Here is a 19442-nt window from a genome sequence, read left to right as displayed (position 1 = left end):
CGCCCCAAGCACCTGCTGGAGAAGCTGGTGCCTGGAGCCGGCCCTGCACCCCGCTATAGGCACACTGCATCTGGAGAGTGAGAGCACAGTATTAACTGAATTCCCGGTTGCCCTTTCCAATGTTATAAGTATCTGCTACTCAGTAATGTGTGTTTATTTCACTTGACTGAAGACAAGATGCTGCCACTGGCAAAAAAATGGGAAAATGGAAAAAGAAAAAGAAAAAAAGAAAAAAAGGACCACCAACAACTGCACAACAGACCCTTAAACACATAATTTTGTTCAACAAGGTCACTAGAACTGACCATTTCTCCTAATACTTTGAAGTCCCCCGCCCCACCCTAAACAAACAGGAGCTAGTGAAGTTTACTTTACCTGTCGACTTCCCTGCTTAGAGGAGCAACTGCTGGTACTTCTTGAAGGTGACAACACTTTCTGGGACACACCCAAGCTCTTTTCTTCACTCATGATCCCAGAGACAGATTGTTTTGTGTCTATTCAGTTAGAACACCACCCAAAGGGAATTAAGCAAGTGTATTGGAAGACATGGGCGAGAAAGGCAAGAGTCATTGTTTACCCATATGCATTCCAATGGCATCTTCTGGCCCCAAGGAGATTCCTAAGAGAAACAAACCAAAAACACATGAGCATCAGATATAGTCCATGTTATTTGGTTACACGAGTCAAGAATCTATAAGAAAGCCTTTGGTAATTTAGTTGGACTGCACTGCTATATGTTATCAGAAATTAACTTAACTGCTTTAGGATAATTTTCAAATGTCAGAGAGAAACAGCAAAACGGTGGGTTCTAACTACTTGTTTTAAAGTCATTCCACTATCTGACTGCTGGTAAAGAACACAGTTTAAATGCAGCATCAAGAGTCTCTTTAAAGATTAAATAATCCCATTCCTTGAGAATTTAGATACAGTGCACATTTGCAATTCCAGAAGTTGCTTTCATTTTTAGCCAAGAATTGTGCAAACGTAGCTACCTACAGGTGGGCATGACTAACTGTACCTGGAGTTAGAAATTGGTAACTACGTCACTTCTGTGACTAAGTGAGTGGCAGGAAGATTAATTAATAGCTTGTCTAATAACAGTGGTGGTTGCAGTGTGCGCAAAAAAACTTGATGGAAACCCTGAATGACGGATTTGCAGTGTCGGCAACGGTTGCCATGGCAACAGTTTTTCGCCCAAAGGAGACAACAAAAACAAACATTTTTCAAAACCTGGGGGGGGGGAAAAAAAAAAAAAAAAAAGTATTGTGCAAGTTGTGTATCGCTTCAGACTTGACTGCTCATAGACAAAGCAGCTTAAGAATTTCCATGGTAGGAGGAAGGGCTTAGAAAAGTAAGGAAGTTTCTACACCATGGAGGAAGATTTTATTACTGATGTAAATGCATGTGACTCCACTGCCTTAAATAAATCACTGCCTTAAATAAATAGTTGTGCCAGCTTACACTCCAGTAGTGTTTTAGTCTCCTTGTGCACTGAGCAGGTTTTTTTTTGTTTTGTTTTAAAGGCTTGAAAAATACATTCAGAGACAAGATGGATTAGAACAACCCTAGTAAATGGAGAGGCCTAAGGCACACATTTTTAAAGAATTCAAGCTTCCTTTTTGAAAAAGCTAGTTCTTTAAAATAAGTGTCCAAATATAACCTAATACAGTACTGTCTTCCCCAGATCGTCAGACAACACTTCTCTGTGCTGCTCTAAACCGGAATTTAGATGTGCTTATCAGAGGATCTTTTCGAAAATCAATCGTGTATTTTCTCTGTAAGACAATTTAATGGAAGACTTACTATAAGGTTTCTACCAAAATATCCCCTTTTCCATCTAAAACACGGTATTTTTCTTATCTAATTCACCTTATATTTAAATGAGATACTTAGCTTAAAAAAGTTACAGCAAAAATAGCCCTACCATTCTTTAAAGTCAAATTAAAACAACCCCCCACCCACCCACCCCCCAAGACTGGATGGCCCAGGCATCTGATAATAGTGGGGGGGGGGGGGGAAGAGAAGAGAGGAAAACTTTCCCTTTTATGTGACTACTTCATATATGAGCCAGATTAGTAGTGACTGAACATTGCTACCATCAGATGCTACAATAATGAGTGAGGTATAAGAAATAATATGGCATATAGAACAGCTGTGTGGTGAACTACATGACAAATTGGGCCTGGTCTATACAGTTTTATTACTGATTTAACAGTTTTGATTAGGGATGTTGCATTTTGAAGAAATTAGGTTCTCCTGCTCTTATTTTGGGTGACATTTCCCCCCTTTGCCTTTTCATCAAGGTTAGTGCTTTTAATATCTATAAAGCTCACTTTCAGGGCTGGCTCCAGGCACCAGCTTCTCAAGCAGGTGCTTGGGGCGGCCGTTCCGGACAGGGGCGGCAGTTCCAGGTATTCGGCGGCAATTCGGCGGACGGTCCCTCACTCCGCCTGGGAGTGAAGGACCTCCCGCCGAATTGCCGCCGCAGATCGCGATCGCGGCTTTTTTTAGATTGCGGTCGCGGCTTTTTTTTTTTTTGGTTTTGGCTGCTTGGGGCGGCCAAAACCCTGGAGCCGGCCCTGCTCACTTTACCTTGGTTTTAAATAGTTGACTCTGAGTTCACACAAAATGTGTCTCTCTTGATCAGTTTCCAGCTCCTTATTAAATCTTTTAAATAGCCATCTTACAAAGATGGCAGTCTCTCTTTACAAGCAGATGCTTAACAAAATATTTTTTTCAATAAAAGGAACTTGAAGCTGATTTAGCAAAAGTTAAGCATTCATGCACCCTTCTACCCACTCTGAAGTCCAATGCAGGAAATGTTTTGTAACACTGTTTACAGGGTGACCGCTGCCCACTTGAAGTTTCCCACTCTTGTGGTTTGAAATCACCACTTTAACTTCACTGTTAGTTGGCTGACGTGCTCGCAAAATGGCAACGTTTAACAGTTCATGACCACAAGCAGGCTCTAATTTATAAAGTGCACTGAGAGTCTATTGAACCATCACTGTCAGGACCCAGCCAGGATATTCTGGGCACATTAGACCTAAATTCTGTGGCAAGTGCTCCCGGATTTCTAAAGCATATTACTAAGCACAGCTGTGCTGAATTCTGGGGCAGCTTCAGATAATCTTTTTTTAATTCAATAAGAAAAGGGATAAGATCAGTACCATACTTATCATTTGGTTTGGAGCAGGGTTGCCAACTTTCTAATGGCACAAAAACGAACAACTCTGCCATGCCCCTTCTCTGAAGCCCCGCCCCTGCTCACTCCATGCATCCTGCCATCGCTTGCTCTCCCACGTCCTCACCTCACTTTCACTGGCCTGGAGCAGGGGGCTGGGATGCAGGAAGGGGTGAGGGCTCTAGCTGGAGGTGCGGGCTCCAGGGTGGGGCCAGAAATGAGGGGTTCAGAGTGCAGGAGGGGGCTCTGGCCTGGGGCAGAGGGTTGGGTTGTGTGAGGGGGTGCGAGCTTCAGCTGGGGGTGTGGGCTCTGGGGTGGGGCTGGAGATGAGGGATTTGGGGTGCAGGAGGGAGCTCAGGGCTGGAGCAGGGAGTGGGGGTGCGGGAGGGGGTGTGGGCTCTGGCTGTGGGCTCTGGGGTGGGGCTGAGGGATTTCGGGTCCGGGGGATCTGCGTGCTGCCCGTCCCCACAAGTGTTACCCCCACAGCTCCCATTGGCAGCGATTCCCAGAGCCAGCACTGGGGGCGGAGGCAGCACAGGGAGCTTCCCTGATCGCCCCTCCGCCTAGGGGTCAGACATGCCGGCCGCTTCTGGGAGCTGCCTGGAGCCTGGGCAGGCAGGGAGCCTGCCTTAGCCCTGCTGCACCGCCAACCAGATTTTTAGCAGCCCGGTCAGCAGTGCTGACTAGAGCCGTCAGGAATCCTTTTCGACCAGGCATTCTGGTCGAAAACTGGATGCCTGGCAACCCTAGTTTGGAGTCCTGAGAGAAATGAGAGACTCTACAGCAGTGGTATTCCTCAAACAGCAAGTTTTTGTTTTTTTTCCCCTCCTTAAATTTCCGATTTAGCTTATTGAGAAGAAAAAACCCAAACAATGCCTCCACACACAGCAAAACAGGAGCAGGCTTCTGTGATCAGCTCTGAACAAGGTAGAACTGTGGGGAAGATTGGAAATAAACAGTGTCCTCTGCCCCAAATCTTTTCTGTTCTTTGACTGGTGCTTCCAAATGATGCTTCACAATGTCATTGACCAGCTGAGAAATTCCAGATTTGTGCATGAGAGATTGCAGAAACCCCTGCATCTTTTGGTAATCTTCTGCACTCCCTCTTTAAACTCTCTCCTTCATGAAGTTTAAGATGATTAGTATCTCAAGGTCTTGTATTGACATGCTCTTCCTCCAAGACTTGGCAGTCGGTATGAAAGCGTAAGGGAGAGAGAAATCAAAAACATGCCCAACAACGACAGGGCTTTTCTGTGATGTTTTGTTTTAGACCACCACCTATGAAACTTACAACCGCAAAAATATTAAAGAGCCAAACTGTCTTACTAAGCTATCAGTCAATCAATCAATACTTCAGTTACACTAAGGAATTGTCTATACAAACAGTTATGTCACAGCAAGCTGGGGGGCGCAAGCTTCGGGTGGGCAGAGACCTTGGGGTTGGTTTTTTTTGCCTTCCTCTGCAGTAGGGGGATGGGTCACTTGCTGATTTGAACTAGAATAAAATGGTGGATTCCCTGTAACTCGAAGACCTTAAACCAAGATTTGAGGACTCTAGTAACTCAGACAGCGATTATCGGCTTATTACAGGAGCAGGGGGTGAGGTTCTGTGGCCTGTGATGTGCAGGTCAGACTAGAGGATCATGATGGTCCCTTCTGGCCTTAAAATCTATGAACCTACCCTACATTAGCCTACCATGGAATAACTGTCTGTGTGGACCCTGCTGACATGCATTAAGAGTTTGTTAATGCACTTTGATCTAGTCCCGTTTCAGAGGGGACTCTCTTCTGTCTGTTCCTAGAGAGGTTATAAAATAATTATAATTTAAGAATAACCAGTCTAATTGTTCCTATATTAAAACGAAAACAATTGGTAAAAATACGTCAGCAGATACAGTTGATAGACTTCCACTTCCCTTAAAAAGACACCAACTTGGAGATTCTAGTGCTACTGTTTCACTAATTCACGATGACAATTTACTGTTTGGTTTTATTTCTTGTATCTCTCAATGTTACAAACTCACTGCAGAGTCTCAATGTCCTTATAGCTCATGGCAGAAGAAAGGGAGAAGAGATTAAAGTTAGAAAAAGCTGGAAAATGGCAGTATGAAAGCAGCAGTATGAAAGCAACATAATTATGAAACTTGTTATTGTTTTGAAAAATGAAGACTTGCAGCTGGCGCAGAGTTAATTAGGGTAAAAAGTGCTATTGTGAGCATTTAAATGTGGAGATAGAATAAGATGCAAGTTTTGTCACTAAAGTCCACTTTATGAATGTAGGAACAGGGAAGGCAAAAAAACAAACAAAAACAAACAAAAACCCAACAACTCCCCAATGGAAGTCATTGCAGCACTCCTAGTGCACTAACCTTTGCACATTAAGTCGGCAGTTTTTTGTGTGGTATTATTTTAAAATAATACAATACATTTAGCTGGCAAACAAAATTCTCAAATAATTTTTTTGATAAATGTTGTATCGGAGATGAAAAAACACAAAAACAAAAAACAAACCGATTTTGCCCTGAAAGTCAGTGTTAACCCAATTAAAGTGCTTTCATTTCTACCTACTCTATTTGCTGGAAAATATGTTTAAACTAATTGTGGACTTCTTTTCCACCATTTAAAAATTTAAACTGTAAAGCGCGTCACAGAAAATGATGAAAACATCAGCTTTAATCTCTCTGACAGTCTAACATTGTTCCCCAAAGATAAGAGTCATCTATATGGCAAAAGAATTGAATAAAAACATGGGAAATATTGGTAGTATCTTTTTGGAAGAAGATATCTGTATTTCCAAGGGATTATAAGATTCACAGTATTGAAGGAGAAAAGACAAGTCATAGTAATATGTATATACTGTGAAGCTTCTAGGTTGCCCTTTTGAAGAAAATGCGTTTAAAAGCAATTCTGATGGTTAAAAAGTACCAGTTTATTAAACACCACAGCAAACAAAAAGTTCAATAATTAAAAAAAAAAAGTCTGTATTTATCAAAACAGGTTTCAACTAGATCTCCAGAGTCAGACTCTGGAGATTGCTTAGATCAGGGATCGGCAACCTTTGGCACGCAGCTCGCCAGGGTAAGCACCCTGGCGGGCCGGGCCGGTTTGTTTACCTGTCGCGTCCGCAGGTTCGGCTGATTGCGGCTCCCACTGGCCGCGGTTCGCTGCTCCAGGCCAATGGGGGTGGTGGGAAGCGGCAGCCAGCACATCCCTCAGCCCATGCCGCTTCCCGCAGCCCCCATTGGCCTGGAGTGGCGAACCGTGGCCAGTGGAAGCTACGATCAGCTGAACCTGCGGACGCGGCAGGTAAACAAACTGGCCTGGCAGGGTGCTTACCCTGGCGAGCCGCATGCCAACGGTTGCCAATCCCTGATTTAGATTGTAATCTCTGTGGGACAGATACTTCTTTAGTTAGGTATTTGTACAGCATCTAGAACACGGGGGTTCTGGTCCATGACTGGGGCTCCTGAGTGCTACTGCAATATAAATGTATTATTAATTCCCCTTGCCTAAACCCTTCCTTCAGTCCTGGGTCAGGCTTTCATAGTACCTAGGCACACTATTTTAATGAGGAAAGTTAGTTTGTAAATAACCTACTTATCTTCAAAAAGCAGAAACCATTTAAAGCCCATTTGGTAGCTGATAGATAATGCTTGTAGGTAATCACCCATGAGAAAAGACAGTGCCTATTCTAATCCAAAATGAATCAGGAGAATTAGAACCTAAGGAACATTCCACTAGAATAAGTCATAAGGAAAATATCAAAGAAAAATTTGCCTCAATGCCAAGCTTGTTCAGCCTCTCGTGGAGTCAGACAAGCATGTCTACTGTTTCCTTAACCCTTGGGTTGATTAATTCAGTCCTTCATATTAGCAAGATCTTACATAAATTCAAAAATAAGTCAATGTGCACTCTAAAAATATTTTTAAAATTACTCCTTCCTGCCCACCCCAGAAACTGAGTATTCAATGTATGGTGTGACAAGGATAATGGTCATGTGAATGTATCATACTGGCATTAATTTTTATCCAAGGAGATATCCAGCAGATATTTGTATGAAACATATTACATATATAGTCTGCACTAATAAATCTGTAAATGAAAAAAAAAAAGCCATGACACTAGTGACATACAAAATTGCAAGTGGTAATGACTGTATCATACATCTAATACTAGCCATGTGATCCAATTGATAAATGTAGCTGAAAATGAAAACACGTTAAGTAATATGAACAAAGTTACCTCCAGCCAGTCTTCATAGGCCTTAAGAGTTTAAAATATCCTCTTTAAGACTCTTGCCTAGTGGTAGGCACCACACTGCACATAATGTAGAAGGCCACCAGAACTCAAGAGAAGCCTCCAGACAATCACTTGACAGCCGATACACAAGATACAAACAGCGCTCAAGGCTGTTACATAAATAGGGAACCCAGACAGAATTATTCTGAAGCACTCCCTTGCAACCAATTAATGCAGAGGTACCAAAGATAGCTGCAGCAGAAGGTGCATTTCTTACCCTCAGCTAGAGGCAGTGCCTTACTAGTAGCAAGAAACAGAGAAGATAAAGGAGCATATTGGAGAACAGTATTTGTAGTTTTCAGTGGGGAAAGCAACATTTGAAAGCAATGTAACTCTTTATGGCATACATCCACCACATCTCACTGCCTCATCTACAGTAAGAATGCTCTGAAGTGATCACTTACGATACTTAATGATTAGAACCCAGAGATGGGGTTACGAATGTAAAATGTTTACCACTAAGCTTCCAGATTTCAGCAGTGGCTGGTTGCTCTCTTTTTTTTTTTTTTTTTGGTTATCTTACTGTTTAAAACTTTGTTCTGTTCATTAAATACACTTCTTCCATTATTTCCCAAGGCCTACTCCTTTTTAAAGCAGCAATCTCTCCCTCATCCCAGATTTCTAAAAAGGAGTTCTCTCTCCATTTCTACAGGGTTATTTTAAACACACATCCTCTAGCTCCCTTTTCAATATGCACAGCCTGATGAAAACATATCTAAACTTTGATGTTCAGTGGCATACCTTCCCATGGCCAGATGCCAGCAAAATAAATCAGCATGTTAAGCTGGTAGTGTCTGTGCATTGAGACAAAACCACTTCTCTGCTGCTAGAACTCTGGAAGCATCAATGTCTCTTTATCAATGGACAATGGAACAGACTGCCTAGGGAGGTTGGAAACTCCTTTACTGGAGGTTTTCAAAAGAAGGCTGGATAGAGCCATTTGTCTTGGATGGTTTCGACACAACAGATCCTGCATCTTGGCAGGGTTAGACTAGATGATCCTTGTGGTCCCTTCTAACTCTAGGATTCTATCATTTCACATCCGAACCTACTGGAAAGCCTTAGAGAAAAGGGGGTGGAGAATTCTCTGAAATTCTTCGTGAAACTCCCAGTCTACATCTTGATGTAGAATGAGAAAAGGGGGGGGGGGGGAAGCAACATGGTGTGATTATGACACAGGTAGTTCCAGGTTTATTAAAGGTAAGCCAATCACAGCCTAGAGATGCTTCAGCCACTTCAGGGAATTGCATATACTTACAAAAAGGTGCTGGGCCCTACGGTAACTTGCCTAATGAACCCCTCTCTTAAGCAGTAATATTGGGCATCACTCTCAGTAGCACGGTTTACTTTTTCCAGCATGTCTTCTGGAGGCAATAATTCGGAAATAGTGAGGGAACATGAAGGTTTAAGAAGACTGGGCTATCTATCCTAGGAATTAAATACTGCCAGGGAGAATGTATTTTCTTCCAATTCCTACTGGAACTCTGCTACATATCTGTCTAGTGGACATCACAGGAAATTTTTGAAAACATTGGAATTTCAATAAAAATAAATTAGGAAAAGAAAAAACTGCACTTTTTGCAGATTTTTAGTTTTTCCATTCTTTGAGCAGCTCTATCATCACCTAGGGTTTTAAAACCTACCACCAATGGGCATGATAACTAGACACAGTTGTTCCTTTGATCTATAGAAGATAGTTTAATCCTCCACAACTCGATATGCCATGGTTTCATTTCTCTCTTTGCTCTGCTCACAGAGTGAGGGAGTTACTGGAGGATCTCACTATTTCAGTCAACTGCACTCATATGTGGAAAAGTTCCACAGCTCTTCCCTTAATGCCAGGAAATAATTAAAAAAACAAAACAAAAAAACACAACAACCCTCTAAGAACTCTAGTTCAAATACAATGATAATGAGATAAACATGACAAACAATGGCCTGAAAGAGTTCAAGAACTTGTATCTGAAAATTTCCCCCTTCTCATTAAATTAGTGGACCATGGGAAAATTGCAACAATACTGCATTTACAAAAACATTCACCTTGGGGAAACGGGCCAGCGTGCACATTTACTCTCTGCAAAGGCCCCAATCATGCAAAGTATTGAAACACATGCTTAAATTTAAGCATGTGAGTAGTTCCATTAAATTTACAGCAACTGGACTCCAAGGGACTTCTCATGTGCTTAAAGTTAAGCATATGCTTAGGCTTTTGTGGGACTGAGGCCTACATGTTTTTGGTCTAGTTATGGGTGGAGGGGAGTTGCCCAGAAGCATACTTCAGAATAAATATATATTCTGTAAACTTCATTCAACAGCACTCAGGCAACGACAAATGGCAACAGGAAGACATTTTCCCCTCCTCCTATCTAATTATGGTCCTTCCTTCCCGCCACCACACACACTATCAATTTTCCCACTCATCAGTTTTATTTTAGTGTGATTACATCTCTCAAATTATGTTTCATAAACTGAAATAAGAACATAATTATACCCATTACATAGCCTTGACTGATTCTTTGTCACTGTAACCATGAAGAACCCTCTTGCTGGATTGTAGGATTACTAGATTATTCTGTACTATTAAATTAATGTGCTATAAATATAGTAGTTTATTAGATAAAGGAACTAAGTGCCCTGGGCCCCATCTCATCTTTATTTTGTAAGAACACTGGAAAACCTGCAAAACAAACAGCCACAAGTTATAGAACTGCATATATATGTTCAATTTACAAATATTGCCTGATGGAGCAAATATGATCTTAAACATAGAGACAGACATTAAAAGGAATGTCACAATGACTGTTTTTATGCAGTGGAACACAGAACCCATTTCAGCTAGATGATAAACACGTTCCTGCACACCAAATTGCCTAATGACAAGCAGGACGTAAAACAAAGGGAAAATGGTTTCACTGTCTCAAAAGTCTTCTAAACAGCTGTTGCGACCTCACATCGGATTGAAATTCACTCTTTTCTAAAATAGGCAAGGAGATGGAAGGCAATTCCATTTTATTGATCCAGAGGATCTTTCACTCTTTTCTTCATGGTTTGTGACAAGACTGCCCACCGATATATAGTTACAGTAACGTACAAGTCTGTGAAGCCTTGGTTATAAAGTCTTTAGTTTAAGCAAAGGTTATAGTAAGTGATGCTGTACTGTTTTTAAAAAATAAACTATTCGAAAGTACGTAAGTGACTTGGGAGCCTAAGTCACTTTTGAAAATGGGAATTAGATGCCTTTGAAAATTTTACTCAGAATTTTGTCTCTATTAGTGAAGGACCTGCCTTTTCTGAATTTGGGGAAATGTGTTAGTGTAATTTAAAGAGATTTACTTAAAAAGAAAAAGAAGGACCCCTCACTGCCACTGCCCTTTCCAGGATGCCTCGGAGTCCCACTAGGGAGATGCACTATTTGAAAAGATGATGGGCACTGTTAGAATTTAATTCAAGTCTGATACTCCTTTTTATATTGAAGGTGGCAAATTCCATGATTTTGAGAAGCAAAATTTTTTTTTAGCTAGGTCAGTTTAATACCTAGATGTCTGTAAATTGTAGATAGGAAATTGGCCAACAAGGAAGGATTGGAGTTAATAATGAATAATTTAGCACTATTGCAGACAGACCAGAATATGAAAGATGTACATGAGTCTTAATGGACTTGCCTTATTCCCAAAGAGTCAATCCTTCCAACTACAGTATAGCACTCAAATGCAAATCATGGTGCCGCTCCAGGAAGAGGAGCCAGTGGTACAAATCCTTATTCCTATGAAAAGTTTCATGGGTTTCCATGAGGGTCTATGGTCTGCACTGGTGGCTCACTTTGCAGAATCAAGATCTATATCAGTTATTGCAGCCTACTGGATAACTGCCTTTTCTTTAATTAAGTGCAAGTAATTGAAGAAGCTGCAGATGCGCTCCCCATTTCCAAGTATTTCTAGAAGTTAAGATTTGAGTTATTCTAAAATGAGTTACCAGCACTGGGTTAGAACAGAGAATTTACAATGCACCTCAACTGAGTTGGGCGCGTCAGTACTATAATTTAACGATCTTATTACTGCTAGGGAGCGCTCTATCACTTCAATTCCAGCTCCAGTCACCGCTAAATGGGAATACTGAGAAGACTGACAGCAGAGTCGTCATGGACACTTAATTCATGCACAGTTTACTATTTTTCCTCGCTGCTTAGCATTTCCATGGCAGTTTTAAAATTATGGTTCTACTATAACTCAGATATCTGGGGTTTATTTTTAGATTATATAAAAAGAGCAGCTATAAATGCAACCTGCCTCATAATTCATATAATTCCTGTTTAAACTTGCACCTGAACACCAACAAAAAATGGAAGTCCCACCATTTTGTTTTTCTTCCTCCCTTCCTCCCATTTTTCAAAATGTGTGTGTGTGGGGGGGGGGGGGGAGATAAGCAATATGGCTTTCTAGATAATCAATATTGTTGCCACAAAGATAGTTACACCTATGGTTTTACACTTTTCTAAAGCTTTAATCCTGACCGATTTAAAGATTTTCCTTTATTTGTACTAATCCATTTGACTAATTAATTAAAATATGCTTTGGCAAAAAGACCTATTTAGTAGAAGCAAAGAGCTAAAAGCACAAAAATAAATTCCACGCAAGAGAAGACTAGGGTGCAAAGCTGAGGAAACATTAACATTAAAAATAAATAATTTCTAAGCAGGTGCTGATTGTGTCCATTCTAGTAAGGACAGCAACACATTTTTTTATCACCTCTTTTTTAGAAAGACAATGTTCTGAAACATTCATGTTTGGTGATTACGTTTTCTATGCTTGGTCTTTATCTGAAGAGATATTTGTTTATGTAATAAACAAAACAAAAACCCGCAAACCAAACCCAAAGTGTGAGAGATTTAACCAAACAAATCTCTCTCTCTCTCACACACACACACACACACACACACACACACTTTGAGCAAAATCTATTCTGGCATTTAAAAAATAATAATGGAAGAGTGTGTAGAAGGAAAGGGGGAAAATGTTTAAAAAAACAAAACACAAATGAGTTTTTCAGACAAACATGAAGTTTGAAACTTGTTGCATACATAGTTTCCACTGAGGGTTATTGCCTTTGCTTGATTTAAGGGGGGAAAAAATAAGGTTCCTCTCCAGCAAACACTTAAGCTTATGCATAACTCTTGCACTGACTTAGTCAGGAATAGACAATATTACGCACATGCAATGCAGACAATTTAACATTGCTGTTGGAACCTTAGCTTTGCATTTCTTGAGATTGTTGTTATTTTAAACAATGTGATATTAACATTAAATAGAATGTATATTTAATTCAAAAAATGTTTAATTGTGAAAAAGAAAAATGAAACTTCATTTTCAGCAAGCAAAGATACTGAAGAGAAAAAGTAAAGAGAAAATTACGATGAATAGTAACATAAGTAAACAGAATTCAAAACAGTAGTGTTAAAAGCCACTCAATTCTCCTTTCAACACTAAGCTCTCCTTTAAGAAACGTAAGTGTCTTTGAAAAGACAAATTCAGTTTCTGCTTAATAAATCTCGTGCTGTGCTGTGTTGGGTAGATATCACAAAGTATGCCAAAAAATGGCTCAGAGCTTTTATTTTTATCATCCCAAAATGACAAGCATTGCTGCAGGAAGCTTGTTTAAATAGAACTGTTGAGAGATGAGCGATAGCTGAGAAGATTACATTAGAAGTTATATGAATCAGCATTTGTAGTTTCAATAGATCTTCCCACTTGCGTTCAAACCGAAAAAAGCAAGTCATATGCTTGTCGCTGCAGCAAAGGAAAGGGTGGGGAGTCCCACTGAATTCAGATTTCCGATTACCAACTCCCCCACACTACTACTCGCCACCACCCACCAAGATTAGCAAAACTGGAAGGAGTTTGAGCAGATTTCCCGGGTTCATCTTTCTGGGCTTTCCTTAAAGATGAGAAAAAAGGTTCACTTTGACAGATTTCTATAGCTGACATACACCAAACGAGTTTTGTCATTAGCAGCATGCGGATGTTGAAAGGGTACTGCATGCATAGCAAAGAACACACAGTGTATCTGTGTACTTCAGTATGAAGGAGGAGAGGGTCTTTAATTAGACTAGAATTATAGGCCAAGCAGTTCTGATGACCGAAGGCCATGTACATCCAGAACTTTGTCAGAATGACATTTTGTGCTTTAAAACTGGCCCTAATCTGGAGAACTACCAGACAGGCTGCTGTTGCTGCAACTACTACTAAATTGGTCAGCGATTTAGAGCCTGAGAAGGGAGGGTTCTCCTCAGGGGGGGGTTTACAATGCCAACTGCTAAGGGTGGAGAGGATAAGTAATGAGACAACGCTGCCAAATCATTCAGTGGCCAAGAAGCTGGACCATAAAATTGATGAAAAGCACAACAAGCAGCAGGCCTCCTGCATCACTCTGGCTCAGCATTTCTCAAATGCAACCACTGTGACCGCATGCAGCCAGCAGCAGAGTTTATTGCGGCCATGACAGCCTTCAAAGGACGGTGGAGATTGGGAGGCAAAGCTGTGGCCCCTCCCTGAATCACTCAGGTGCTGCTCTTGGATACACTGCCTTGGTGTTTGCACTGGTGCGGCCAGCAGAGATCTGCACATAGCCTCCTAGCTGGCTCTGGGCAGCGCCTCTGGAGACACATGGGGCCAGTGTGTGTGGGGCACCAGAGGCAGCTCTGGTGTTCAGTTGCCAGGGCGCTCCCCTGGGCAGCTCCCCTGTGGCACAGGGCACCTGGGACTCCGCAGGCAGCCAGTGAGTTCCTGACCCCACTTTCCTGGGGCGGTGGGGCTCAGGCTGGTGGGGGCCCACTTCTCAGTGTCAAAGCGGCCACCAGCAAGAGTTGATGGCTGCATTCGGAGGCCACCAAAAATTTTGTTGTGAGAACCCCCTGCTCTAGTTCCATCTGTGACTTCTGGAGAAGACAGTTAAGGTATAGGACATTTCATCACGTTAATAGGTTATCATTGCTTTCAGCAGTTTACAAAAGCTAATAAAAATTACAGACTGCTGCAGGAGACAATTCTTGAGAGCCAGTTGCACAATTTGGTGCCTTTGGTTTGGATCCACCTTAGTAAACGGACTTCTGTCAACAATAGTAACCTGGCTCACCCTGAAAGCCTGCGATTCAGGAGCAGGAAGAAATCATTGTATTCTGCCAAATACCTGGACTGAGAGATTCTGGTATTTCACACTGAACTTTTGTCTTTGTAGAATTAGGTTTTGGCTTGATTTTTTGTTGTGGGGAGAGGGGGGGGAAGAGATTTTTCAAAGGTATGAATGGGAGGGAGTTGAGTGCCCAACTGATGATTTTCAATGAGAGCTGGGCACCTGTCTGCCCGCTGTACCTTTTGAAAATCTCCCCTTAATTCTAGCTCAGTTTTCAGTTTGTGTTAAACACTCTGACCCAAGAACTGCATTCTCTCCCCCACTTTGATTTTTAATAGGTTGTAAATGATACCATGTTCGTAGGCACCCAAATTCTCATCCATCTCTGCATTATATACAATTTCTTTCTTGCTTCCAAACACTAGAAACAAAGTTGCATTTATTCGTCCTGGTGTTTAACAAGCTGATTTTTAGAGAGCCTACGTCAGGCCTTGCACATTGTTTATGCAATTCCGGTACACAGCCCTTCAGGATAATTAGCCTCCAGTAAGTGCTGTAACTTACTGCCTGTGCTTCATTCCACAAATTGTCTGTCTTCCTGTTTGCCTGGGGACTCCACATGCAATTTTAATAGTTTCTCACGTCTGTTATTGCCAGTCTGTACACTATCAGCCTCATTTTTCCTCCTCCCCAAATACCTAATTTTTTTAATTCTTTCTACGGCTAGGCCAAAACACTGGATACAAAAGTGTTACAGGCGAGTGTTACAGGTAGCTACATTTCCCAAATGGAATAGGTCAGACCACTTTCCCCATACTTCCCAGGCAAATCTAAGAAGCTAGCAGCACTTGCACAAACAAGCACACGAGGATTGTCGATTAGTTTGATGCCACACAACGTGCATAGGAAAGTAAATCAAGCATGGTAATCCAATTATTGTTCATTTAAAAACCAAGCATTCCATCTTCTCTCTCTCAGTAAATGAAACCTAATACACAACATAGATTGGCTATGTCTACACCGGGAGAGCTAGAACATGTGTTGGTATGTTTATAATTTGCTAGATTTTGTACATTGCAAAATCAATTCTAGAAATGCCATGGGCCTGGTTTTCCTTCCTTCAACACTGATATAAGTAAGGAGTTACCCGGATGTAAATGAAAAAGGACAATCAGGCCTCACGTCCTTATGCAAGAACATAAGTTTCTCCTCTAGGTAGCGAGTTAAATACTAAGGTCTCAAAGTTGTCTACCATTTAACCCAAATACAATAAATAAATGCCATTGTATCTGAGCTTTTGTATAGCTACCTTGCACAGGCTAGGTGTTACTCTCATATTTCAGTAGCAAAATGAACATCCTGTGTCTCAAAATTTCAAGGGTGTACTTCATGGTGTAGGTAAGGAAGTGTTAACGTTTGTTTTGTTGGTAGCTATGAAATATTCCCTACAAGGAAAGAGGGGCAGGGAATCCTTAAATTGCATTCATTAGCACTGTAGGATAAATATGAAATTAAAGAATTAGGGTTATCGTGTGTGTGTGTGTGTAAGGCCCTGAGTAGCAAGTAGAAGGAAGGCCTTGAAAATAATGAGTTACAAGGTCAGAAGGAATGAAGCAGGGAGAAGGTCTAGTTCAAAGATTAACTAATGAAATATGAGGAGTCCAGTGGCACTTTAGAGACTAAGGGATTTATTTGGGCATAAGCTTTCTGGAAATACGGGGAGGTTTCTAAAAAGAAGGCCTCTGACCAATAGGGGTAACTGCAAATTATTTTAAATAAAAAAAAAAAAAATCTGCTTAAAATGAGCCAACATGGTCCTACCTACTCCACATACCAGTGTTATCGCAAAAATTAGGGCCTATGTGAACCCAGATGCAAAGGAAAAATTGTTAATCAACAAGAAGAAGAGATAGCGAGGAAAGGAGGTTGCAAATCTTATCTGGGTTTAAGTCTGGAAAAAAGGGTCAACTGTCTCAAATAGGTTTTTAGCTGAGGTCAGTACTTGGCAATGACATCACTTGTTTGTTGAAAGGTATAAAAAAAGTAAACTCTAAAAGGGTTCATTGCTAATACCTGACTGACCACTTTGGAGCAAGTCAATATGGGTCTAAGCACCCCTGGGTTTCGCCCATTTGTAAGGATCTTGATCAAATGCGGGTAAGTGTTTTGTTACTGTTTGGATGTAGTAAATTGCTTATTATTTAGGCTTTTTATGCATGTTTACAGCAATTGCATAAATTGCATTTGGCCTTTGGGTTTAATAAAGGTATTTATGACTAAATTAGTGTTGTAGCAATACCTTGCATAAATAATTCCAACAAGCATCTGTCCCCTGTTATAACAACCACATCCTAACTGGAGACCGTGTTAAGGCTCCTAGTTGGATCACAAATAAAGCCAACCTTTGAAAAGAAAAATTAAAAAAAAAAAAACATTATTATGTTCTCCATCTCCAGGTCAAAGACTAGAATTTCATTAACTAAGCAATACTGAAGTCTTGCACTCAATCCCATTCCTCAGGGCCTAAAGACAATTAAATGTCACTATACATTAGATGATGCTGGTCAGAGAAAGTAGCACATATTTCAAGTGTTTAGCTAAAAGGCAACCTACTTATGAATTAAGACTGTTTGTGTCATTGAAGAGTCTGAACATATTTTAACATTTCACTGAACATCTATGAAGTCTGTTCCAATGTTGGACTCAGCCCTAGCGGCCGTGCAGGAACAGACCAAATGGCAAACGATCACGACGGCTGACTGTTCAGTCATCATCTTCCATGCTTAGCCGAACATCTGTATCAATTTTTCACATTTTTATGGCCCTGACCATTGTTCTTGCAGATCTGCCACACTTTTACCCCTGCCTACAAGAGAGACAAGCTGACACTACTCTTCCTCTAGGTCAGCTTTTGGTTACCAGAGGACTTTCGACGGTGCTACGTTCTACCCAATCAACAGGAGAACTTTTGTAGTAGCACCTGGATGAAGTCAAAGGGTCAGCATAACTCATACTGGCAATAAAGAAACTAGGTGTGAATTAACATTCACAATGTTTGATTCAAAGTGCAGTTAACCCTTTCCAAATCAACAGTAACTACCCTAAACTATGGGGTGGTGCCCTACCACAGGGGCACGGAGGAACATTTTTTTTTTTTAAGGGGGAGGGTGCAGCAGAGCATGGGACAGCCCCCACGGAGGGTGGGGAGGGAGCACCACACTTCCAACCCTGCTCCGCCCCCGACCCTGTTCAGCCCCCAGGCCCAGCTCCATCCCCCAATCCCACTCTGCCCCCCCATCCCAGTTTTGCTCTGCCCCCAGTCCAGCTCGGTCTTCATTCCCTCCCTGCCTCTAGTCCCAACTCCTCCCCCAGCTCTGCCTTCAGCCCAAGCTCCACAGTGGAGGAAGCCTTGGGTGTGCAGTAATGGAGGAGGGCACAACTGGAAAAGTTTGCGCACCACTGACTTAGACTGTAAGCGGTTAGTGGCAGGGACAGTCTTATCTTACATGTGTGTACAGTGCCTAGCACAATGTGATACTGATCCTAACTGGGACCTCTAGATGCTGCCACAATATTTATAATATTGTATATTACTATATATATATTTATTATATTATATTATATAGTCAGCCTCTATCTGAGGAGGGTTAGGAAGAAACTTTTCCTAGGGACAGGTTATTCCATAACTGTCCAGTACAGGCATTCTTCTGAAGCATCTGTTATTGGCCACCGCTAGAGACAGGATCATGAAATAGATGAGCCACTGGGCCGATCCAGTATGATAGTTTCTATGTTCCTGTGTCACCGTCCTCCCACCAAGAAGTTCATAACCTAGGCAGGGCCGGCGCAACCCATAGGCGACCTAGGTGGTCGCCTAGGGCACTGCAATTTGGGGGGCGGCGACCGCGGCGGTATTTCGGCAGCGGGACCTTCCGCCGCAAGCTGGCAGCGCTTCTGAACCTAGGCTAGGCAGAAATCTTCACAAAAGATGACAAAAGGGAAAGGGAGTCTGAACAATAAAAAGGAGATACACACTCAGGAGCTATCACCTGTTGTCTCTGCAGTTATTTACAATTATGTATGTTTGTTTTTATTATTTCATTTTAAGTGATCTGACCAGGCACTAGATCATGTGAATTAATGGATTTGAAGTAAGAAAGCAAGAATGATCCAGGTTAAGGTGCAGCACAAAAGAAGGTGGTGGGGAGGGGAAAGTACACAGTTTTCACATTTTATAGATTTATTAGAAGCTCAAATAAGTTTCAAAATTACTGATTGAAAGGACTTTGCTCATTTTCATTCAAAGCCATGCACTAACCACTCCCACAAAAATAAGTGCAGCATTCACTACTACCGAGTAGATGTGTCAAATTAAAAAAAAAAAAAAAAGAATTACTTTGCAGATATAGTCCATAGTTCAGAAAAACAAAAAGGAGGAATAGTGAGACAATGCATTTCTAGCAGATATAATAAATAAAACGTGTAGACTTGGCCACACAAAAGCAACAAGTCTCCTTTCCACTTGCTAATTTTCTAAAGCAACACACCATGCTGTAGCCCCGCATTTCAAATTAAGACAAACATTTTCATTCACTCATTGTGCACAGCATATACATACATAATGTCTGAGAAATCATGCAACAAATCATTCTTGTGCCCATTAGTTCGCTGTAAGAGAAACTTCCCCATAATCTACATTTCCATTTTTCTAGAAGCCTTACTCATCACCATTCTTTAAAGAAACTCATTGTACTCATCAGCTCTTCCTCAAAAAGCAACAATGCCAGTTTATATCACTTAGATCTAACTAGCTCCAATGTAAGAGCCTTCTATA

General features: G+C 41.3%; 1 protein-coding gene across 2 annotated transcripts in view; it reads right to left on the bottom strand.

Moving 5' to 3' along the window:
- OSBPL3 (oxysterol binding protein like 3) overlaps nt 1-19442 on the bottom strand; it is a 125611-nt gene that overhangs the window by 78229 nt on the left and 27940 nt on the right. For both annotated transcript variants that reach the window (XM_026649410.1, XM_026649412.1), the window contains exon 2: nt 376-619. In XM_026649410.1, coding sequence (XP_026505195.1) covers nt 376-468 — 93 coding nt within the window. In that variant the 5' untranslated portion in view covers nt 469-619. The remainder of the gene's footprint in view (nt 1-375; nt 620-19442) is intronic.

This window comes from Terrapene carolina, unplaced genomic scaffold (assembly GCF_002925995.2).
Source record: "Terrapene carolina triunguis isolate 2854851 unplaced genomic scaffold, T_m_triunguis-2.0 Scaffold84, whole genome shotgun sequence".
Lineage (NCBI taxonomy): Eukaryota > Metazoa > Chordata > Testudines > Emydidae > Terrapene > Terrapene triunguis.
The sequence above is the reverse complement of the archived record's forward strand: the minus strand, read 5'-3'. Positions and strand labels throughout refer to the sequence as shown.